This window comes from Sus scrofa, chromosome 18 (genome assembly GCF_000003025.6).
Source record: "Sus scrofa isolate TJ Tabasco breed Duroc chromosome 18, Sscrofa11.1, whole genome shotgun sequence".
Classification (NCBI taxonomy): Eukaryota; Metazoa; Chordata; class Mammalia; order Artiodactyla; family Suidae; genus Sus; species Sus scrofa.
Window position 1 is genome coordinate 8,048,809 of NC_010460.4, and position 19,761 is coordinate 8,068,569.

General features: G+C 39.7%; 1 protein-coding gene across 1 annotated transcript; it reads right to left on the reverse strand.

Annotated features, from left to right (window-relative positions):
- On the reverse strand, nt 12,432-14,670 carry LOC100623990 (olfactory receptor 9A4-like). Its single transcript, XM_003360101.3, is given in 2 exon segments — nt 12,432-12,950; nt 12,953-14,670. Coding segments are annotated over 2 exon segments (942 nt in total). The 5' UTR covers nt 13,641-14,670; the 3' UTR covers nt 12,432-12,696.

Consider the following 19,761-nt stretch of genomic DNA (forward strand, 5'->3'; position numbering starts at 1 on the left):
TTCTACTGCCCTTCAGGCATCAGCCCAGGCTCCCCCTGCACGGCTAGTACAGAGCAATGCTTGGAAGACAGGCAGCTCTTACTGCCTCCAATCATTTTTTTTTTTTTAGGCAAGAAATAGATTTATTAAGACAGGATGCCTGTGAGAGATGCAAGCGGGCAGGCAAGGAGGCTCTGCTCCTGCCTCCACTCATAGTGAAGAACAACCGGCCACACACAGAAACACAGAGAAAACTCCAGAAATAATGGTGCTGAGAGGTACCCACCGGTCCCTCTCTCTCGTTCTCTCTGCTTCTCTCCTCCTCTCCGTCGTCTGTCCCTAAGGATGGTTATTCCCCGGGGAACAATTTGCACAGGTTCAGAGACACACCGGGGATGTAGTCAAGGAACAGCTGAAGAAGCGTGCCCTCTTCCCTCCTGAGGCTCATCAAGTTCTAGAACATGGAGGTTTTGTGCAATGGACAAACTGGAAAGCTGCCAGGCAGGAGGTGCTCAACGCCCAGGCCACCTTCCTCCCAGGCCCTTACTTACCACCGCACAAGGCAGGCTGTGAACAGTCAGCCAGCTGAGCTGCTCTGTGCTTCTCCCTGACTACCGTTAGCCCTACAGAGCCTAAGACACCCCCAAACAGCCAAACCCACTCGTAGCGCCAACATATATGTCAAAATCCTAGAAGCCAACAAAGGGACTTCAGTCCAAATTTTCTCTTCATCTCCAAGACTGCATGAAGGCCATCTTTGCCAGATGATCTCTGCACTCTCTGCCACACACCCTTGGCCAGAGTCGGGATCCTGGTCAGAGATAATAGGGAAAATCTTCCACCTGCTCCAACCACACTACATGTTAACATCACCGCCCATTCCCGTCTCTCCAACATGTGTGCATTCCAGCTGGGGTTGTTCAGTCATGATTCTCTCTAGATCTTCTAATGCTATTGAGTAACTTCCCTGAGCTAGTTGAATTGAGGAGTAAAGGTTTGGAAACAACAGTCAGGATAAACCAAAAATAAATAAATAAAAAATAAAAAAACATAAAAGTGAGTATGACTGGGATGTTGAGTAAATAGCAAAACCATATATATATATATATACATAGGCTTTTCAGGGCCGCACCCACGGCATATGGAGGTTCCCAGGCTAGGGGTCTAATCAGAGCTTAGCTGCCAGCCTACGCCACAGCCACAGCAACGCCAGATTTGAGCCACATTTGTGAACTACACCACAACTCATGGCAACGCCAGATCCTCAAGCCACTGAGCGAGACCAGGGATCAAACCCACAACCTCATGGATACTAGTCGGATTCATTCCCGCTGCACCATGATGGGAAAACTCGGCAAAACCATATTTTAAATATTTATTTTATTTAATATTTATTTTAATTTAATTGTATTTATCAATACAATTGTCTGGATATTTCAAGGTATCCAGTCTCTTGGGATGGACCATAATGGAAGATAATATGAGAAAAACAATATATATATATATATGACTGGGTCACTATACTGTATAGTAGAAATTGACTCAACACTATAAATCAACTATACCATAATACAAGATGAATTTTTTCCAAAAAAATTGTCATTTTTCATAAAATTGTCAAAATTGAAACTTCAAATCAAGAGATACTGGGTAAAATTAAATACCCCTCTCCCTATCTCCCTGATTCTCCTAATCCATTTCCTAGAGATAAATGTTACTATAAATTTCTAGTCTATTAACACAGAAGTTTTCTGTATCTATACATGAATGTCTACATATCCTTATTGAGTAAATGGTATTTTAATAAGTATACTGTCCACTATTTTCTTCTGAATATGTATGTCCATATATGCAATATTATAAATTATAAAAAATCACATTATTATATAAATGATATTTTAATGATGATAAACCTTTTTGCAGGTTTTCATTTCTACACATATTACTGCAATACTACTGCAACAAATACCCTCACATGTCTGAAAATACATATAAGTAATCTTTTTAATAATATTAAGTGATTAGATGTTATCACATCACCCTCAAAAAAGTTATTCTCCTGAAATGGAATATTAATTGAAGACTATTCTCAAACCCTTGGGCAAGATATTTCCATTTCAGTGATACCCTGCACAGATCCTAGAATGAAACTAACATACCAGGAGTGATTACTATCATACTGTGCAGTAAGAACCCATCACAGAGGTCCTCACCCCATGGGAACCATGCAGATGGGGGTCCAGGACACCTGTTAGCCTTTGAGCGGCATCCTGTGATGTAGACTGGAGAAATGCAATGTATGGCCACTGGCAAATAAGGAAATCCAAGGAGGATGGACTCTTTTGCTCTGAACACTTACTGTAGAACCAACTTTACAAATTCAAGGCATGGTTCAGTTTCTCCAGTTATCTTTCCAGTGTTATCAATTACACATTGGCAGAGTAGGAGGAAATGGAGAAGGAAGAAGGTACATAAAGAAATAAATCTCCTATGGAAATTACAACAAATATTCACCCACCCTATGATAAGCAATTCTGCTTATAGGTCGTTGCCCATAAGCAACAGCCAGTGTTCCAGATTTTGGCCATTCTACTAGGTATGTAGCCTAATTTCATTGTTGGTTTTCTCTGAAATTTGCAGACAACATATGATGCTGAGTATCTTTTCATGTGTATAGGTGTCATCTGCATTTTTTTTTTTTTTTTTTTTTTTTTTTAGGGCTGGACCTGCGGCACAGGGAGGTTCCCAGGCTAGGGGTTGAATTGGAGATATAGCTGCCAGCCTACAACACAGCCACAGCAACACAGAATGTGAGCCGTGTCTGCTACCTACACCACAGCTCACGGCAATGCCAGATCCCTGACACATTGAGCAAAGCCAGGGATTAAACTTGCATCCTCATGGATACTAGCAGAAATAGTCTCCACTGAGCCACATTGGGAATTCCTGTATATGTTCTTTTTTTTTCTATCTTATGGTTTTTATTTTTTCCATTATAATTGGTTTACAGGGTTCTGTCAATTTCTACTGTGACCCAGTTATAAATAAATATATATATATATATGCATATTCATTCTTTTTCTCACATTATCCTCCATCATGTTCCATCTCAAGTGACTAGATATAGTTCCCATTGCCTATCCATTCCAAATGCAATAGTTTGCATCTATTAACCCCAGACTTCCAGTCCATTCCACTCCCTCTCCCCTACCCCCAATGGCAACCACAAGTCTGTTTTCTAAGTCCATGAGTATGTTTTCTGTGGAAAGGTTCATTTGTGCCATATATTAGATTCCAGATATAAGTGAAATCATATGGTATTTGTCTTTCTCTTTCTGACTTACTTCACTCAGGATGAGAGTCTCTAGTTCCATCCATGTTGCTGAAAATGGCATTATTTTGCTCTTTTTTATGGTTGAGTAGTATTCCATTGTGTATATATACCACATCTTCCTAATCCAATTATCTGTAGATGTACATTTAGGTTGTTTCCATGTCTCGGCTATTGTGAATAGTGCTGCAATGAACATGCAGGTGCATGTGTCTTTTTCAAGGAAAGTTTTGTCCAGATATATGCCCAAGAGTGGGATTGCTGGGTCATGGTTGTTCTATATTTAGCTTTCTGAGATACCTCCACTGTTTTCCATAGTGGTTGTACCAATTTACATTCCCACCAACAGTGCAGGAGGGTTCCCTTTTCTCCATACCCTCTCCAGCATTTGTTATTTGTGGACTAATTAATGATGGTCATTCTGATTGGTGTGAGGTGGTATATCATAGCAGTTCTGATTTGCATTTCTTTAATAATCAGTGATATTGAGGGTTTTTCATGTGCTTATTGGCCATTTTTATATCTTTTTTTGAGAAATGTCTATTGAGGTCTTATGCCAATTTTTCCATTGGGTTGTTGGGTTTTTCTGCTGTTGAGTTGTATAAGTTGTTTGTATATTTTAAAGATCAAGCCCTTGTCTCTTGCATCATTTGAAACTATTTTCTCCCATTCCATAGGTTGCCTTTTTGGGTTTTTTTATGGTTTCCTTTGCTGTGCAAAACAAAAGCTTGTCAGTTTGATTAGGTCTCATTGGTTTATTTTTGCTTTTATTTCTATTGCCTTGGGAGACTGACCTAAGAAAACATTTGTACGGTTGATGCCAGAGAATGTTTTGCCTATGTTTTCTCCCAGGAGTTTGATGGTGTCTTGTCTTACGTTTAAGTCTTTAAGCCATTTTGAGTTTATTTTTGTGCATGGTGTGAGAGTGTGTTCTAGTTTCATTAATTTACCTACAGCTGTCCAGTTTTCCCAGGAACAATTGCTGAATAAACTGTCTTTTTCCCATTTTATATTCTTGCCTCTTTTGTCAAAGATTAATTGACCGTAGGTGACTAGGTTCTTTGATTCTGTTCCATTGGTCTGTATATCTGTTCTGGTACCAGTACCACACTGTCTTGATTACCGTAGCTTTGTAATATTGCCTGAAGTCTGGGAGAGTTATGCCTCCTGCTTGGTTCTTGTTCCTCAGGATTGCTTTGGTAATTCTGGGTCTTTTATGGTTCCATATAAATTTTCAGAGGGTTTGTTCTAGTTCTGTCAAAAATGTCATGGGTAATTTCATAGGGATTGCTTTGAATCTGTAGATTCCTTTGGGTAGTATGGCCATTTTTATGATACTAATTTTTCCAGCCCGTGAGCATGGAATAGATTTCCATTTCTTTGAATCCTCTTTAATTTCCTTGATTAATTTTTTATAGTTCTCAGCATATAAGTCTTTCAGCTCCTTGGTCATGTTTATTCCTAGGTATTTAATTCTATTGGATGCGATTTTAAAAGGTATTGTATTTTGTATTCCTTTTCTAATATTTCATTGTTAGTGTACAGAAATGCAACCAATTTCTGAATTTTATATCCTGCTACATGGTTGAATTCATTGATCAGATGGAGTTTTTGTGTGGAGTTCTTAGGATTTTCTATATATAGTATCATGTCATCTGCATACAGTGACAATTTTATCTCTTCCCTTCCAATACGAATACCTTTTATTTCTTTTGTTTGTCTGTTTGTTGCATTGGTTCATGTATTTTGCCCATTTTGTAATAGAGTTGTTTTCTTATTGTTGAGTTTTAAGAGTTCTTTGTATACTTTGGATACATGTGCTATATTTTTATATGTATTTTGCAATATTTTCTCTCAAACTGTGGCTTTTTTTTCTCTCTTAACAGTCTTTCTGTGGTATGCAGTTTATGAAATGTTTTTGGTGTTTGACCTCCACTCTAGCACAGGACTCCCCCAAATCCTTGAAATTTCCTATGTAATAAGATTGACACAGAGTTCCCATTGTGGCTCAGTAGTAACAAATCTGACTAGAATATGTGAGGGCTCAGGTTCAATCCCTGGCCCCACTCAATGGGTTAAGGATTCTATGTTGCTGAGAGCTGTGGTGTAGGTCGCAGACAAGGCTTGGATCTGGTGCTACTGTGGCTGTGGTGTAGGCTGGCAGCTGAGGCTCCGATTCAACCCCTAGCCTAGAAACTTCCACATGTCATGGGTGCGGCCTTAAAAAAAAAAAAAAAAAAAAAAAAAAAAAAAAAAAAGATTGCTACAACACTGTAAATCAACTACATTCTAATTTTTTAAAAAAAGCAGTGGGAACATCTTTTGCTATAATATTTTGCCTTTTTGCCTCAGGTCCTAAAACCCTGAAATCCCTTTAGAGCCATAAAAGTGAAATGGGTGTCTTGTTACTCCTAACAAGTACCTTTCAACCACAACTAAGTTTATGTTAAGGAGATGACTTCTAGAAATCCCCTAAGATAATGGCTTGGTTGGCAGAGAATCAACAATAACCAGAGGACTGGAACTTTCATTCCCATACTTAATTTTCAGGATGTGGAAAGGAACTGGGTATTGAATAGATCACCAATGGCCAATGATTTAATCAACTGTTTCTGTGTAAGGAAGCTTCCGTAAAAACCCAAAAGGAGGGGGTTCCGAGAGATTCCAGGCTGGTCAACATGTGGTGATTCAGGGGAAGCAAGGAGCTCAGAGAGTATGGGAGCTCAGTACCATTTCTCACATACCTTGCCCTTTGCGTGCCTTCCAGCTGTCTGTCTCTGAGTTATATCTTTTTATAATAAATAAATAATCCAGTAAATTACATACTTTTCTGAGTTCTGTGAGCAGATCTAACAAATTAATAACATGTTGCATGAGGTCAGTGGAACCTCTGATCTACAGCCAGTTATTCACAAGCACAGGTCACAACCTGGACTTGTGATTGGCATCTGAAGGAGAGAAAGTCTTGTGGCACTGACTCTTAACGTGTGGAATATCCGTAGGCAAACAGTGTCAGAATTGAGTTAAATTTGTGGGATACCTGGTCAGCGTCCACAAAAAATTGAGTTATTTGGAATGTTAAAAAAAAAAAAAAGCAACTGAAATTAGTGTCAGAATCATTTCTTTTCCAGAGTTTTTTCGGAGTTCCCGTCGTGGTGCAGTGGTTAACGAATCCGACTAGGAACCATGAGGTTGCGGGTTCGATCCCTGGCCTTGCTCCGTGGGTTAAGAATCTGGCATTGCCGTGAGCTGTGGTGTAGGTCGCAGACGCGGCTCAGATCCCGCGTTGCTGTGGCTCTGGCATAGGCCGGCGGCTACAGCTCCGATTAGATCCCTAGTCTGGGAACCTCCATATGCTGCAGGAGCGGCCCAAGAAATGGCAAAAAAAAAAAAAGACAAAGAAAAGAAAAGAAAAGAATCATTTCTTTTCCAGAGTTTTTAATTTCAGTGTAGTCCAACTTTTCTATTTTTTGTTTGTTTGTTTGTTTCATGGATCATGCTTTTGGGGTTGTATCTAAAAAAATATTCATCAAGCCCAAAGTCGCCTAATGTTGACTAGGCTGTATTCTGATGTTGTGTAGTCTTACAGTTTATCCTTAGTCCTATGACCCACTTTGAGTTTATGTTTACGAAAGTGTAAGGTACATATCCATATGTTTGTTTACATGTGATTGTCCAGTTGTTCCAGGTGAAAAGACGATCCTTTCTCCATTGAATTGTCGTTTTTCTTTGTCAAAAGTCAGTTAATGATATATATGTGGGCCTAAGTCTTAGCTTTCTATTCCGTTCCATGGATATGTTTCTCTGTCACTTCACCATTAACACACACTCTTAATAACATACAACTTTAATGGATAGAATCAGTACTTCATCTTTGCTCTTCAGGACTGTATTGGCTAGACTAAGCGTTGTGCCTTTCCATATAAATATTAGAATTAGTTTGGCAATAAGCAAAAATAAATTACTGGGAATTTGACTGAGGTTAGGTTGAATCTATAGATCAAGTTGAAAATAATTGACATCTTAATAACAGTATCTCTAAACAAAAACATGGGATATTTCTCCATTTATTTAGATTTTCATATTTATTTCATCAGTTTTCCATATATAGATTTCCATATTAGTTTTCCATATATAGATTTCCCTATATATAACTTGTACTTTTTTTTTTATATTTCTACTTCAATATTTTTTGGTACTAATGTAAATAGCATTGTGTTTTTAATTTGAAATTTGAGGTTTTCATTGCTAATATATTGGAAAGAAATTGACTTTTTTTTTTTTTTTTGTCTTTTCTGTCTTTTTTGTAGGGCCGCACTCGTGGCATATGGAGGCTCCCAGGCTAGGGGTCGAATTGGAGCTGCTGCTGCGGCCTATACCACAGCCATAGCAACACCAGATCCGAGTTGCATCTGCGACCTACACCACAGCTCATGGCAATGCCAGATCCTTAACCCACTGAACAAGGCCAGGGATCAAATCCGCAACCTCATGGTTCTTAGTCGGATTCATTTCTGCTGTGCCATGATGGGAACTCTGAAACTGACTTTTGAATATTCACCTTGCATCCTGTGACCTTGCTGTAATCACTTATTACTTCCAGCAGTTTGTCAATTCCTTTGGATTTTCTACATAGACAGTCATGTCACCTGCAAACTGAAACCATTTTATGTCTTCCTTCCCAATATGTACATATTTTATTTCCTATTTTTGTCTTATTGCATTAGCTAGGAATACCATTCCAATAGGAGCAGTGACATGGACATGCTATCACAAATGACAAGATTCCCTTATTTTTATGGCTGAATAATATTCCATTGTTCATTGATGGAGTCTTAGATTAATTTACTGACTGACTTCAGGAGAGAAATAATTTCTCTAGCCCTGTTGGTACTTCTGCTGAGTGATTCCAGTGATTCTGAGGCTTTCTCAGACCTTCTATGATACACCTGCTCTAAATTTTATATACCTTTTTGTCACCAAATTATTAAGCTTGTATATCCTTTCAATCCTCCAATGTACCAGGCCAGATACTGACACCTGAGTTTTCCCAAGGATGGAGCTAGTGCTCAAGTTTGTGGTTTATCTCTGCCTTGCAGGTCTGGGCCAGCTGTACGAGTGCTCACTAACCTTCTGACAAAGCTCACTCAAGCTGCCACTGGGAATGTGGACAAGGAGTCAGCCACAAGGTAGGGATAGATTGTGGGTGAGGTACACTGACCACTGGGGGTCAGTGTGTTGGAGTGTAGAGTGTGGGGTGCAATGGCCAGGGAGGAATCGCCAGCAGCTGCTGAGTATTTTTATCTGGCCACAGTGACAATGAAACATGATGCCGGAGTAGAAACATCCAGTCTCAAAAAACTTACCTACTATGAATTATCTCTTAGAAGGATGTTGGCAATACTGTTGCACCAGAACCTGGAAGCAAACAAAGAAGAAAGTCACAAAGAAGGAGAACAAAGAAAAAGGAAAAAGTTACTGTTAGGTTTAAGATGTCTGAAATTTACAAAGTAAAAAAAAAGGGGGGGTGAATACTCAAGTATAATTTTTAACAAGGCAATTATGAAATAAAGGAAAAACTAACTGAATAATTGAGAAGTACTGGTATGTTAGCATAAATATATAGCAGTAGAAACAGTTGCACATGGCTGCCTCTGAAGAGCAGAACTATGGATTAGAGAGAAAACAGAAAACAAGGTGATAATTTACTATAGACATCACTTAGAATTATAAGACATTTATTTTTTGGTAAAATACATAACATAAAATCTACCATTTTATGTGTACAGTTCAATGGCATTGAGGATATTTGCACTGTGGCACAACCATTACAACTGTCCAGCTCTAGAATGCTTTCATCATCCCACGCTGGAATTCTATACACATTACTTAGTAACTCCCACTGTTCCTTTCCCCACATCCTTGCTACTCTTTGTTCTACTTTGTCACTATAAAGTTGGCTATTCCAGGTACCTCATATAAGTAGAACCACATGATATTTGTCATATTGTGTCTGACTTGTGACACTTAGCCCATGTTTTCAAACTTTATCTATGTTGCAACATGTAGCAAAATTTCAGTTTTTTATGTCTGAATAATAATCTATTGCATGTATATTATAGATTGATCTGTCATAGATGTAATTCCACTTTTAACAATTGTGAATGATTGTTAATAAACCTGATGCTTCCTTTTACTTTAGATGCTTAAGAGTTATGAATAGCAAGTTATATAAACATTGGCATATAAAAGTGACTGCTCAGGTTTGGCATGTAAATGGGTAAAACCCTGGGCTGGCTTGACTCCTCTCATGTAGAGTTCATAACAAGCAGCTCACAGTTGCTAACCTCTGGTGGCGCACCTGGTGGCACAGATGGCATCAAGCACAGTGTGCAAAAGCAATATTGGTTCTTTGGATTGGAGGGGTGGGGGCTGCAAGTAAAATGGATGAGGACTCTAATATATAGGTCAATCTGATAAAGGTAAACACCCTCTTAGGAGTTTAAAACCTACCAGACAGTTTTGTACTATAGTATCATGACAATAGAAAGACAGACAATGTGAAAAGAAAACCACTGGTACATGCAGGTGGAAGACTCAGGAGTAAGCCTAGTGTCACAGAAGAAAGACAATTATGCCTACATTTGAAATGAGAGGTAGACAACAGGTAAGAGAGACAGAGGAAAGATGAAGGATGTACCCTCTACCATCCAAGAACCTCTACTCAGCCCCATCATCAGGGAGAAAACTCACAATCATATATAAATTGAGAGTCCTGTACCTTGGGGCTTTAACTACTTAACTATAGACTCAACACAGCCTTAACCAAAACTCACAATCATATATAAATTGAGAGTCCTGTACCTTGGGACTTTAACTATTTAACTATAGATTCAACACAGCTTTTTAGTAGATAACTACAAAATGATTCTAAAATTTATATGGAAAGAGAATGGTAATAGAAGAGCCAAAAGTTTTGAAATATACGAGTGAATTTTTAAAGAACAATTGAAATCTAATAGATAATACTAAATAGTAAAGATGAAAGCCATACAAAATGGGATAAAGTATAGAATACATTTCCTATTTGTCTCAGCATATTTTCCATTCCACTTCCCCAGAGGGAGTCACTTAATCTGTTTCTTAAGATCCATGATATAATAATCTATGTGAGTATAACTGTTTAAATATACATATTTTATTCTGTAAAAAAAAAACAATATATGCAAATGTCAAAAAAAAAACTCAGTGATGACTTAAAAAAAAAGAAAGATAAATACAATTTTTTTTTTTTTTTTTTTTTTTTTTTTTTTTGCTTTTTAGGGCCACGCCTGCAGCATATGGAGGTTACCAGGCCAGAGGTCTAATTGGAGCTACAGTTGCCGGCCACAGCCACAGCCACAGCCACATCAGATCAAAGCCACATCTGAGACCTACCCCACAGCTAACGGCAATGCTGGATCATTAAGCCACTGAGCGAGGCCAGCAATCAAACCCACAACCTCATGGTTCCTAGTTGGATTTGTTTTTGCTGTGCCACGATGGGAACTCCAATTCTTTATTTATGTACATCACATACTGATCTATCCACCTGCATACATATTTTCATCTAAATGTGAGTACATACTGATGTCTCCAACTCTAACCCAGTACTACTGCCTTGTTCTAGCCCTTTCCCCTTGCTTGGCTTAATTTGCCTATACACAGTGAGACCTGGCTCTCACCATTTGCCAGCCTTTATTTCTTCAACATATAAAGCTGTTTCAGAATTGTTAACTCACACTTCCAGGGAGAAACAATTTGACTAAGAAGAATACTATGTGCACCATTCTTTTGTTAAATTTAATTTTATTAGAGTATAGTTACTCTTTATTCCATATAGGTTACTACCAACTATGGAGTAAATTTTCCTGTCCATTCAGTAGGTTCTTGGGAATCATCTAGGTCATACAATAGTATGTAGATGTTATTCCCACCCCCCAATGGTTTTACCTAAGGTAACCATAAGATTTGTTTCGAAATCTGTGAGTTCCATTTCTTCACTTAAGTCTTCCAGATTCCAGTCATCAACCCTGTTTTTTCAGAGTCAGGAAGGTCAGCTCCCTTTTGCCCCTCCCTCTCCAGTGAGGTCAGGTTATACATTTATAATGTTGGGAAGGCTGTATGGTGTGCACAGCTCTTTGACCTCTGCTTGGCCACAGAAGAAAAGCAGAAATATTCATTGGCCATAGTGATGTGACAGGAAGAGCGCTGAAGTGGGCAATTAGAACAGAGGCGTGTGGACAAGGAAGCTAAGAGAAGAGCTGGAAGACAGCCTGGTAAAGCTGGTCTAAGCGGGGGGAGGGAGTAGAGAAGAATTACCCATAAATGAATCCACAGAAAGTGAAACCCGAGAAAGAATCCGTGAAGGACCTGGGCGAGCAGGACCAGGCAGCTAAGAGAGAAGAGAGATGGAGTGCACAGGTCAGGATTGAACAATGGGAGGAAGGTAGGGAGACGTGACCGGGGGCCACCTCTTTCTCTGTCCCCTCTCCATCCGCCCTCAACCCAGAGACAGAGCAAGGTAGTTCTCGTTTCATTTTAGCTGCTGGAATCTGGCTCCCTTTCCCCCCCATATTTGGAGCTGGCATGATGATGTGAGTGATGCCAGAGAAGAGAATGCCTCCTTCCAAGACCTTCCTCCACACCCTGAGAAAGTCTACCCATTAGAGACCTCTCAGTATGAAAACACATCTGGCCTTGAGGTTGGTAGGGAGGCAGGATTGTGGAGTGAGCTGTTCTCACGACGATCAGCTAAGAAAATCTACACAGACATACAGTCACTGCTGGACCATGGGTCAGGAACCTCAGGAAAGTGTGACTTGACATCACTCGTGGAAGTCATACAAGGAGCTTTAAGCAGTGAGAAATCAGGAAAGCACAGGGCAATACAGGGTAAGAGACCCAGCACCTAGACGCAAACAAACATTGAAGTCAGCTCTCAGAGAATGAATTACACACATTGCCTTGCTTTTCTCACTCAACGATTTCAGTGCTCAAAAAAATCACACATTATTTTGTGTATTTATATTTAAACTGTAGGTTTATTCTGTGAGATTCATTTTAAGATTAATAACATTTTAAATAATTGATTTAAATAATTATTAATTTAAAGATTAATTAACAGCCACGGTAATGTGTATAAATATATATATCCAATTACAAATGATAAAGTGATATCCTATGTAGGAATCATCCAGTTATAAATTAGAGCATTGTTAGTGCCCCACAATTCCCTCAAAGATCACAACCTGTTTGATGAAGAAAATGATCATTTCAGATCGGAATTAGTGCTTTCAGATGACTCAGGCCCAGGATGATGAGCCGCCATGGTCCTTAGGACAGAGCTAATCCTTGAGGAGTTGACAGCAGCGTTTCAGGACATCTCTAAAAGCCTCTACGAATTGGTCGTTCCGGAGGGTGAAGATAAAAGGGTTCAGAAAAGGGGTCACCACTAAAACCATCAGTGACGCGACCCTGTTGTACTCGGCTGCCTGAGTTTGCTTGGGTTTCACGTAGAGGAACAAGCAGCTGCCACAGCCGATCACGACAAAGGTGAAGTGGGAGGCACAGGTAGAGCAGGCTTTCCTCCGGCCCGAGCCGAGGGGATCCTGAGGATGGTGGAGACGATGTAGGTATAGGAGACAATTGTGGGGACCAAAGAACCAACAATAATGAAAACAGCCATTAGAAAAAGAATAAACTGTGTGAAACGGCTGTCATCACAAGAGAGTCTGAATAGCTGCCCTCGGTCACAGTAAAAATGGTCTAACACATTTGATTTGCAGAAGGTAAGGTGAAACGTGGCATAGGCTGGCCAGATTTGAAATAGGAACCCAAACACCCAGGACACAATTACCACCCAGATACAGGTGTGGCTGCTCATAATGATGCTGTACCTCAAAGGGTTACAGACAGCCACGTAACGGTCCACAGCCATCGCTCCCAATAATATAAACTCCGACGTCCCCAAAGAGAGGTACAGATACAGCTGTATGGCACATGCGGTCAAGGATACCGCCTGCATCCCAGGAAGCAGCAAGCCCCGCAGCATCAGGGGGACGGCCACGGATGTGATCAGGATCTCTAGCACAGAGAGGTGACCCAGGAAGAAATACATGGGGGACTGCAGACGTTTATCCACACAGACAATCACAATGATGAGCATATTCCCCATCACTGTCACTGAGTAGAAGAGGATGAAGGTGGCAAATAATACATGGCGTAAGTCCTGGGAGCCAGGAAAGCCTAAGAGATAAAATTCAGTAGCACTAGTGTAATTCCCCAACATTTACCTTTGAGTGCTTGTTCCTCCTGCAACCTAGAGAGCAAAAAAGAGATAACATTGCCACTGACCTCAGACAAGTAGAAATGGTTTCAGGAAAAGAAAATATTCCCCTCCTGTTGAGAGCCTCCACAACATGACCAGGAAGGGTTCACACTCTACTCTTCCCTCTACAGTCAGTGCTAATTATTTTTGAGAATATACATGATATACAGAGAACATGATATCTGGCCAAGAAGATGAGCCCAGTCACCGATGCTACAGAGGGTATCTGACCAGCATGCATGACCTGCATCTCTCAACCCACTGGGCGTCCTGCCTCCTCCTCTGCTCTGAACAGCCATCCAGCCACCTCCTGACAACTGTGTACTCCTGGGTACCGCTACCTCCTTCCATCTGGAATGGGACTACCTGTTCCATTGAATGTATTCTGTCCTGGGAGTCTGCTCCAGTATCACATCCTATAGAAGAGTTTTCCTGCACAATCCTACCCAGAGCTGGTTATGTGTTCATTTTGTTTTTCATGACATAGAGTCCATCTGCACCACATTCATTTTGAAGATTTTCTTTATGTCTCTCATCGCTACCCCTAGTGGGCATGGGTGTTGGGATCGCTGTGAGGGTTTTCTGTTAGATACTGAGGGCAAGAAGAGAGTCTGCTTCAGTCTGCTGGTCAACTAGCTGCTTAGCTGAATTACCACTTTCTTCCACTCTACTCTTAGGAGGGAAAGTCCGCTTTGCTTTTCTCTTCAGGGAACGTGTCTTCTCACAAAAGGCAGCGTAACCAGCACCTGGCTTTAAAATAGGAGTCTCTCTCTCCCAGATTCCAACACCAATAATCAGCAGATTCACAGGAGGAAGGTCCAGAGGAGGGCAAGTGAGGAGCTTCCATCCTCAGCCTCTACCTGTCCCGCATCGACCTCATGCTGGGACTTGAAGATAAGAGGCTAAATATCCAAAAGCAGCATGCCCTGCCTTCAAAACCCTAAATACAGCAGGGAGTCAGGGCCACCAAATGGGAACTCTGGGTCCAGCCCAGGCCCTCCATATAAGTGGCCATGGTCTCTAGAAAGTTCACAGAGTCTCCCCAGAGCCAACGGCCCTTCTGCAACAAGGTTTTTCCTTCAATATAAAAAGAGAAATTAAAGAACTAGCTGTCATTATCATGAAAGAGACCCAAGGACCTGAGCCCCTTAGGCTGTCTGGGCTCATTGCTCATTTCCTTCGGATCGCTGCTCAAATGCCCAAGCTCAGGGAGCACTTCCCATCATCCTCTCTAAAAGAACACACACTAACTACCCTTTCTTTTCTGTCTCCTGCCAGCACCTATTTTCCTCCTTAGCACTCACCACCTGAAACTGTATGTTCACTTTTTATTTCCAGTTCATAATACAAGCCTCATGGAAGAAGAAATTTTGTCCTGCTTGTTTCCTGTTTCTGATACCTCATGAATATTTTTGAATAAACTGATCAATTAAGGAAGGAATTTATGAACAAAATCTATCTAGTCCTGGCTTTGGCCAATTCTGTCTTCACTAAAACACTGTCCTGTCAACATGCAGTCCACTCTCTGGAGATTCCTTAGGAAAGGCAATTGAGTAACAGGGGTAGGTTTGTTAAGAGAACGCAGTAGTCTGCCTTCCATAATTTCTGGTTAGCCAGGACCAAAGGAAAGGCAGAGAGGGGGCTCCTAGCCATAGCAAGGAGCTGAGCCCATGTCCAGAACTGGGTCAGGGAAGGGCTGACTCTGCCCTCCGGCAGGAGGATTTGGAGATGAGCCCATCCACTCTTCCGCTCCCCCAGCCCATTCATCAGGCTGGAGATCTCCTTGTTCTCGACAGCAGCCAGCCCACACCTTCCCACCCTGACCCTCTCCTACCCTTCCCTTTGCAGAGGGGAACTCCTGAAAGATACACAACACACCTCCAGAGAGAGGGACTGAGCTGGAACTCAGCTGACGAGCGCTGAGCAAGTTCTGTGGCCAGAACACACGGCTGCTGTCTTTACCCTAACACTGCACTTAGGAACAATCCAGCAATAATAGTCCTGTGGGGAGCCCAACGGTCTCCTTCTGATGCTCTCCTTCCTTCATTTCTTCACCAGCGTGCTCCCAGAGAGTATTTGCTGAGGAACTAGATTTGTCCAAGTTCAGGGAAACCCTAGGGATGCAGTCAAGGGAAAGCCAGAGAAGCTTTCAACCCTCCTCTCCTGAGGCTAATCAAATTTTAGAACTCTTAAAAGTTTTTTGGTTTTTTTTAATGGGCAAACTTGTAATCTCCCTTGTCAGGAGTCTCTCAGCACCCAGGCTGCCATCCTCCCAGGCCCCAAACCAGTTCCCCCCACTTTTCTGTGCCTCCCTCTAATTCCATTTAGCCCTCCAGAGCCTAAGCCACACTAAAGAAGAAGACACCACACACTATTCCAATACATGTATCAGAACCCCAGGGGCCAGGAATGCGCAAAGGCCCTGAACAACACCGAGGAATATGCAGCTCCAAGTTCCTGTGCCTCCAGGGAAACGAAACAAAACAAATCCTGACCTAACTGTCAGGATTCTGGAAAACATTCAAAGACTTATGGCAACCAGGGAAACACCGAGTTGAGAAGAAGCCCACTTAAAAAGTTGGAAAGCTTCGTGGTGTTTTTATTCGCCCTTGCGCACACTCTCCCCAGCTCGGCATCGATCTTGAAAATGATGATGTGTGTTCCCAGGAGGGGACCCCAGGTCGTGGTTCTAGAGGAATCACAGCTGACTTTATTTACAAAGTATTGTGTGTGTCTGTTCTTACCTGGCCGGGGATACCTGAGGACCGACATAGGTGCCTGTCTTTATTTCACCTAACAGAGAACCCACTGAGGGGAGAAAGCAGTGGGCATTGCTCACACAGCTTTCTGCTTACAAAAACCTGCACTCACCTGGGGCAAAAGGTGATCACTGAGACATACAACAGACTATCTAAAGCCTCAGAGGAAAGCTGGGGAAATTTTCCCTGAGAAATAAGGCAATTTAAAAGCACCCTGTATACTGGAGAATTTAGAAAACCACATAAAAGTAGAGTGTTAGATGCAGATTCAGAAAAGACCTGAGAAGACCCTAATATTTTACTTTAAGTAGAATAAACTCAGAGAGATTCATACCCAGGCACATTATAATCAGTAAAAAGACAGGGACAAAGGTAGAATCCTTAAAGCATCAAGAAAGAAGCACCTTGTTACATGCAAGGAATCCTAATGAGATTAACAGTCAATTTTTCATCAAAAATCAGGTGGTATAGAAGGCAGTGAGGTGCTATATTTAAAGTCTTGGGGAAAAACTGTCAACCAAAAATTCTGGATCCAGCAAAGCTGTCCTGTCAAAATGAAGGAGAAATGAAGATAATTTCAGGTAAACAAACACTAGAGTTTGCTACCATTAGACTTATTCTAAAAGAAAGGTTAAAGGGAGTCCTTCAAGTTGAAATAAAAGGACACTAGACAGGAATCTGAAGATATAAAGATCTCCACTAAAGGTAACTACATGGGCTCAAATAAATGTCAGCTTCATTGGATTTTTTTCGGTTTCCTAACTTCACTTTTTATTTTCTATGTAATTTTAAAAATTAATGCATATATAATTAGAAATAAATCTATTTTGTTAGACCTATAATGTTTAAAGATGTAATTGTCACAACATAAGAGAGGGCAAAGGTGCTATACAGAACTACAGAACAAAATTTTTGCATGGTATTGAAGTTAAGTTGGTATCAATTCAAATCATACTCATAAATTTAAGATATTAAATATAAGACCCTAGGTAACCAAAAAGAAAATATCTAAAAATGAATACACAAAGGAAACAAGAAAGGAATCAGAAAACTGACTATAAAGAAAAGAACAACTAAACAAAAAAGAAGTATGTAATGGAAGGAAATGGAGAAATGAAGGAAATAAAAGAGTAAAATGTTTAAGACATACAGAAAACAAATAACAAAACCCTAGAAGCAAGTCATTCCTTATCAGTAATACTTAAGATGCAAATGGATTAAACTCTTTAAATCAAAAGGCAGAGGCTGGCAGAATTATTTTTTTTTAAAAAAACTAATCCAAATATATGCTGTCTACATGAAACTCACTTTGGATCCAAAGACACAAATAAATTGAGAGTGAAGAGAAGGAAGAAGGTACTCCATACTAATATTAACCAAAAGAGAGTTGAGGTAGCTATTCTAATATCAAATAAAATAAACTTAAGTCAAAAAGTGGTACAAGAGACAAAAGACACTGCGCACTTTTTAAAGGTCAATACAGTAAGAAAACATAACAAGTGTAAAAAGTCTGCTCAAACAACATAGACTCATATGATGCAAACACTGACAGAACCGAAGAGAGTACTACAGTACGACACGTACATTCAATAGCACATGTTCAATAACAGACAAAACATCTAAGCAGAAGAAAATGAGTAAATAGAGATTAAACACCAGAAGAAACTAACTAGGCCTAACACACATAGTTCGCTCTTCCCAAAAAATACAGAATACACATTCTTCTCAGATGCACATGGGACATTTTCCAAGATAGGTCAGAGGTGAGTCCATAAGTCTCAACAAAGTTAAAAAGATTTAAATCATAGGAAGTATATTTTCTAACTATAATAAATGAAACTAAAAAATCAATGACAGAAGGAAAACTTGAAAAGTCACAAATATATAGAAATTAAACAACACATCCTTAACCAATGAGTCAAAAAAGAAATTAGAAAATACTTGGAGGTAAAGGAGAATAAAAATAGAACATACCAAAATGTATATAATGCAGTAAGGACAGTGATAAGAGGGAAATTTATAGCTATAAATAACTACTACATTTTTAAAAGGGGGAAAATCTCACATAATCTAACTTTATACCTGAAAGAATTATATTTAAAAAAAGAGTACACTAAATCCTAAACTAGAATAAAGGAGGAAATAAAAATTAGAGTAGACATAAATAAAACGGAAGGTAGAAAAAGAATACAGTAAATCAACAAAATCAAAAGTTAGTTGTTAAGATCAACAAAATTGACAAACTTTACATAGACTGACTTATTAGACTCAATTTACTAAAACTAGAGGGGAAATAGAGACATCATTATCTATTTTGCAGAAATAAAAATGATTATAAGACAATGAACAACTGTATCCAAAACTCTGGATAAATTAGATGAAATAACCTTCTAGAAACACACAACCTACCAAGAGTGATTCTCTGTGAAATAGAAAATCTGAATAGACCTATAACAAGTAAACAGGCTAAAAAGGTAATCAAAATCTCCACAAAAAAGTCCAGAACCAGATGGTTTCATTGGTGAATTCTACCAAACATTTATAGAATTAACACCAATCCTTCTCAAACTCCTCAAAAAAAAAAAAAAAAAAAAAAAGAAGAGGAAACTTCAAGAAGAAACTTCATTATATAAGGCCAGCATTATCCTGATACAGAGCCATATAAAGACATCAGAAGCAAAGAAAGTAAACAACCAATATTATTTATGAATAATATAGGTTAAAAATATAGGTTAAAAAATCTTTAATAAAATCTTTAGCAAATGGAATCCATCAGCATCTAAAAGGATTTGTGTGTGTGTATCTTTTTAGGGCTACACCTGCAGCATATAGAAGTTCCCAGGCTAGGGGTCGAATCAGAGCTATAGCTGCTAGTCTACACCATAGCCACAGCAGATCTGAGCTGCATCTGCGACCTACACCACAGCTCATAGCAATGCCAGATCCTTAACCCACTGAACAAGGCCAGGGATCGAACCTGCATCCTTATGGATACTAGTCAGATATGTTTCTACTGAGCCATGATGGGAACTCCATAAAAGGATTATATGCCACGATCAGGAGGTCTTTATCCCAGGAAAACAAAGGTGATGCAACATAAGAAAGTTAAAGACTGTAATATAGTACAGTAACAGAATGTAAAGAAAAGAATCACATTACCATCTGAATTGATATAGAAAAGGCATTTAATAAAATCCAACATGCCTTCATGATAAAAGCAGAAAACCAGGAACATAAGGGAACTTTCTCAACATGATTTTTGAAAAGTATATTCACAAAAAAACTCCTCAAAGCTAATACTACCGAAAAACTGAAAGCTTCTA